The sequence below is a fragment of the Buteo buteo genome, chromosome 8 (assembly GCF_964188355.1).
Source record: "Buteo buteo chromosome 8, bButBut1.hap1.1, whole genome shotgun sequence".
Lineage (NCBI taxonomy): Eukaryota > Metazoa > Chordata > Aves > Accipitriformes > Accipitridae > Buteo > Buteo buteo.
This window is the reverse complement of record NC_134178.1, coordinates 15,092,284-15,098,061: the sequence shown is the minus strand read 5'-3', so window position 1 is coordinate 15,098,061 and position 5,778 is coordinate 15,092,284. Positions and strand designations below refer to the sequence as shown.

General features: G+C 41.6%; 1 protein-coding gene across 1 annotated transcript; it reads right to left on the bottom strand.

Annotated features, from left to right (window-relative positions):
• Nucleotides 1-2,172: 2,172 nt before the first annotated feature.
• CLDN14 (claudin 14) lies at nt 2,173-2,883 on the bottom strand. Its single transcript, XM_075034720.1, has one exon. The coding sequence runs from the start codon at nt 2,881-2,883 to the stop codon at nt 2,173-2,175; it is 711 nt and encodes a 236-aa protein (XP_074890821.1).
• Between the last annotated feature and the right edge of the window lie 2,895 nt (nt 2,884-5,778).

The following is a 5,778-nucleotide window of genomic DNA, read 5'->3' as shown; positions in this document are numbered from 1 at the left end:
GAATTTGTACAGTAAGACTAGCACTATACATAAGTATTCCCACAGCACAAGCATCCTGGCAAGTGAATTAATTTATCAGCATATAGCAAACATACTACCTAATGAGACACAAGCCCATTTCCTGCACTTGGACTTGTGTTCCAGTATTCATAGCTGTCCAAAGCCACGAAGTTGATATCATAATCACTTGGCTAGACCTATTGTAATGTAAATACAGAAAAAAACCCTACGTAATTGGCCACCTTCATTAGGCTACCTTTTGTCCTAAAAAGGCATCCCAGAAAATCTGTAATGGACTATGAATAGTTGGATTCCATCTTCCCTAAGAAGCCATTGTCAAAGCAGTTTCTGTCCATTCCTTGCACGTCAGAGCCTGTTATTAAGATATTTGCAGAGTCAGTGAAGTTTCTGTACATTTTTTTTTCACATCATATGTAACAGCTACAGTTAATAAAATATGAGTTTATAATCAGTTGTTACAGATCAATTACCAAAGCCTCGTCCCAGATCCTTTTTTGTTATTGTTGGTCTCAGCAAATTGCTTAGAAATGCCATTTTGTTCTTTAAAACCAATGATGATGACAACTTGCATCAATGCTCAAAAACACTCTGTCACAATTCAAATCAACATGAAAAAAATGGCTACGTGATCAGCCATGGAAGGGAACGTTCAGAGCGAAACCAGGGGAATGTTGAAAGGATCCCAGCTCTGGAGGTGCTACCAGGTGATAACATAATTGCAAACAGGCTTTTTGCCAAATGAAGTATAGCAAGTGTAGTTGTCTCACAGTTCTTGGAAGTATTTTTTTTTTAACCCTATTAGATATCAGTATGTTGGTCCATATGTTGTTCTGGAGAGTCTATAGCTTTCTGAGGTTAACAGGAATCTAGTGCTTTTACTTTTTGTAATGGTTTTATACCACAGCGTATGTTACACTGTAACATGAAATGGAGAGGGCTGGGGTTCTTTGTTCGTTAGCGTGTGTTTTAATTGTTTGAACACACTGTGGAATGATTGCATTTTGCAAGGATTTTAGAAGTAAATGTCTTGATTTTTTACTCCTCCTGACAGGCAATGGTTAAGATCTGTGTGTGTAACCTCTGCTGGCACGGAGGCTGCCTTGTGTGCCAAAGCCCCGACGAATGGAAGTTCCCCAAATGCTGCTGGAGTAGATGTAAATATTCTTACTAACCCTAATGCACCTTCAGTGAGGACCCCAGGCAAAAAGCACCAGGTCTGAGCCTAAGAAATTAGTACCTTTCATTACATGGGATTTGGGTATAGGATTCTAGAAATTGTTTTTCTGACCTATATAATGCATTAGTTGTGCAAAATGCTAAATCTGCTACAGAGCTAAATGCTCATTCTGTTATAAATTCTGATACTTAATTTTTTCTTTTTATTTTTTTTTATAACAGTTTAACATCAAATGTCTAGTTTTGTTCTATTACTGACATTTTAAAAAACCCTATTCTGATCCACTGAGATGGTTTGTTTCCATTATGATGCATCATCTTGTTTCAAAAATGTGCTAAAAATTTTATTTTGATAAGGTGAAAACATGGTAGTATAATTTAAAATATTGGTTATAACATACTGTCAAATACACCTGTCATAATGCTATTGAAATTCATATTTCAAGGGACTATAAAAAAAACCCCAAAAGTTAAGTCAAAGCAAAACTAATACCTTGTCATAACAAAATATTCATGCATTATGGAAATGAGAAACTTAGCCAGCAATCACTGCTGAAAATCACTGTGTCTCACCATGAAGTCCTCTGTTTTAGGCAAAACGGCGTCTTTTGTTGGAGCACTGTTCAAACAACAAGTTGTGGCCAGTTCCGCTTTAGTGCTTGTCACGGGGCAGAAGCTACAAACCAAACCATTACTTTTAGCAAAACTGCCCGCCTGCAAAAGTCTAACTGAAAGTAGGCAGGTATGTGCTGTCTCTGGAACCTCACAGTCTCCTTTATATCTATTTTCCAGGTTTTGCAGCAAGTAGTTTTGCGTTCGCATTCTTTCTTTCTCCAAAAAGAAAGGAAAGGAAGAAATGAACAATGGTAAACTTTGTATCGTAACCCTTATAAATTAAAAGTCATCATAGCTTTGTTTTATGCCATGCACAGAAATTATAAAGCAGCTGTGTCCTGCAGGCAAATCTTAGGGAACTCACACGTAGTCATTTAATCTGTAGCCACTATGGGAAGCAGATGTCAGGGAAGAAGCATGGTTTCCCTTGTAGGCAGTTGGTGGTCTATAGGAGGGAGCAGTCCTTCTTGCGCTGCTGGGCTGCGTCTGGTAAGGCGTCTCGTTCCCGCGACACTGGCTTGATGTGCACAGCACTGCACCACCGAGGATTGTCAAAGAAGCGGAGACGAAGCCAAGGTAAAGAGCTTGACCCATCTCGTACTTCATCCCGCTGGGAAGCATGGGGTTGTAGAAATCCGTAACGATGTCATTGGTAGTCCAAGAAACAGGTACCAGGCAAATGAGACCGGCCAAGATGAAAACAATCCCCCCAGAGACCGCGATGGAGTCTTTGGCAGAAGTCTCCTTGGCACACTGCGTGCACTTCATACCGATGACAGCAATCACGCATGCCAGCGCGGAAAGGACGCAGGAAATTACCATCATGGCACGGGCGGCTTGGAGGTCACGGGGCAGCGCCAGCTGGGAGCGGTGAACTTGGCACTGGTAGACGCCGGTGCTGTGCCAGACACACTCCATCCAAAGCCCTTTCATATAGGCCACAGCTGTTATAATATTGGTACCTACATGTGCCGTTCGCCACCAGTGTGGCAGAATAGTAGCAATTAATGTCCCAATTAGGCCAAGAAGGCTTAGAGAGAAGCCAAGTAACTGAACAGCCGAGTTTGCCATGTGAATGTTTGTCCTGACTAGTTCTCTTAATAAAGCACCTCCGCTTGAATTCCTTTGGAAAACGCGAGCTTTTCTTGGAAGATATGCAGCTGTTTTACTTTGACACCTTCTGCTCTCCTAATAAAAGGTAATTGAGGAAAAAAGGAGTTAATTATTACCCAAATGCATTACCTCTCCAGCCAGTAAGGTGCATTCCAAGTGCAGTTAGTGTAATAATTAGCATAGTTATCGCTGTTAATCGTACTTTTGTGGAAGTAATGGGAAAATAAGCTTCCCTCTTCACTTATATAAACAGTCTTCTGTTGCCCGCTGGGAAGAAAACTCAAGACAATTTATGAAATGGAAAAAAAAATTTTCAATGCAAATATTCCTCTTCCCAGCAGACTCTTCAAAAAAACAAACATGATTTCCTTTCTAAAGCACAGAATTAGCTAGTGTTAACACTTGGAATGAATGAGATTTACAAAGTAGGGAACTGCAGGTTGCTTTACACGATGAAAACATTCCCAGAAGGTCATAGCAGGACTAGGAAAACAATAAGGGTGTATTTGCTCAAAGTAGGGAGCAAAGAGAGTGATTTAAAACCTGTGGAAGAGGATAACAAGTATTGGATTAAAGTCGCTTTCCTGACTTGCCAGTATTTCTTGAGGTTGCGTTTTAATAAAGCAACTCAAAGGGGAATAATTTTCATTAGCCTCTGTGGAGTTTCAGCTTATGATTTTAGCTTGTGGGCAAAATGACAGCATGTGAAACCAGATGTACATCATGGAGCTTCTGAGGAATGACACCTTCACAGTTTGGTCGTGTATAAATTCTAGCTGAAAAACAAGGAATAGTAACTCTTCCTTCTGTATAAATTGCAGATTAAGTGGCCTTTTCCAATGGCTGACTTGCAAGGTCTGTTATACATCATGCATTATGTGTGTGGGCAGAAACCTGATATTTTAATATATAAAATAACTGTTACATCAAAATCCAACTTGGAATTCAGAAACAGAAACAAATTTAGGCTCCAATTCTGCAAAGACCCATGCATATGCTGAACGCATGTTCATAGAAGAAAGCATAAGTGTTTGCAGGACTGGGCCTTAGCAGGCAAAGGGAGGAAAACCATCTGGCCAAACTAATGAAGACCATTAGAACAACAAAATAACACAGAGGGAGAAAAGTGAAAGCTGGTTTACATTCTCCTTATCTCACTAAAGAGGCAGGAGTGCTTGAGGTGTGCATCGGTGCCGATGCTTGTCTCCAGACCACTGTCGCATGCACCGATCTCTGCATAAGAACAAGATGGGGTGTTTCTTCGCAAAACAACCCAGAATCTGCCTTGGATGTTTTGCCAAAAGAAAGGAAAAAATTGAACAGCACGGGGATTATATGGGCTAGGCAGGACAGCAACACAGGCTGAGAGTCTTGTACTTACACATGTTCCTTTTCTTTTGTTTGGAGCGTGTCTGCTGTGTGCAGAAATAGGATGGGGAGGAATGCAATGTTGGACGGGATCTGAGGAGAAGTGCCCAGCCCTCTGATGGGAAGGGAAGAGAAAAACCAAAGACCAGCTTTCCTTTAGTGTGGCTAGTTTTAGGAAGGCATTTTCCCACTGCTAGGGCTTTCTGGCCTTTCAGATACTCTTTACATAATGCTTAAATGAACATAACTAGGTTTATGTGGTGGTTGAAGTAATTTGCCTAATTTGCAAATAGTGAGACAAATGCAGAGGGTTTTATATCAGAAATCATTGTTCCAGGTAGGTGCCAGAGAATCTCTCTACATTCTGCCAGAGAAGGTCAAGCTGCAGATTTCTCTTGTTGTACCAGCTATGACAGAGTACTGCAATAGGACAGGACACATGTTAGGGCCAAACACAGCACAGAGGAACACAGCAAAAGTAAGCAAATGGTTATCTCCAGCAGTACTGGAGATATTTTATTTCTATTCCCACCACATGCTTGGGTTAAGATCTCTAGAAGTCCTCAACATATGTTTGCCTTCCAGATTGTTCGGGTTTGCCTCATATATTAAGCATAAGGAAAATTGAGCAGTATTTTCCCTTTTTATATTACTGTTTGTTTTCTGTGAGGCATATGGTTGTTGTATCCAAGCATGCCACACACCTTAGAGAAATTATCCTCGTAATACCCCTCCAGGATCAAGGAGATCTAGACATGGCTTTGGGGGAGGGAGGAACAGCAGGAGGACGAGGGACCTACCCAGGTCACACAAGAAATCTGCAACTGAACTGGAAACGGAGCTCAGGTCTCCTGCATCCCAGGCCCAGGCCCTAACCCCAGCACCACCTTTCACATCCCTGGTCTCTGTCTGGTCTGATAGTCCCCCACTCCCTCAGTATTTTTCCCTGCGCACATCTGCAGATGAGTGCAACCTGAGATTATTCAATTACTCAGCCTGCACATTATATCCGTATATTGCACACCATTCAGAAGAGTGCTCTAGGTTGCTCTTGCATGTTTGCAAATAGGCTTTCAAGGTCAGGCATCAGGCTTTGCAGCTAATCCCAGGGAGAGCAGGATATAAAAGGTAAATGTGATTTACACCACCAGTCACGGGAAATGGACTCCCAATTTAATGGAGGTCAGAATACTCCAGAGCTTGGCAGCAGCTATTTTTAGATGTCATTAAGGTGTTATTTTTAAACATTAGCCATTAAGAGCCTTCTAATTTAAGAAACTGGTTTTAATTAGCCCCGCTTTCTTGGCGTCATGTTTTCCATGTGCCTTTCTCAGCAGATGCCAGCTGCCCCTGGTGCTCAGTAATGCTTTAACTGCCGTGGACCAGCCTTCCCCTCCCCACTTCCAAGTGGCAAAACCAGCTGTAACTTAACACATTTATCTCCAAGAACATCAACGGCCTTGTTAAAATGTCTCACCTTACTGC

What these genes read in the sequence shown, in the direction of transcription:
- CLDN14 (XM_075034720.1), bottom strand. Translation starts at nt 2,883, where the DNA reads ATGGCAAACTCGGCTGTTCAGTTACTTGGCTTCTCTCTAAGCCTTCTT.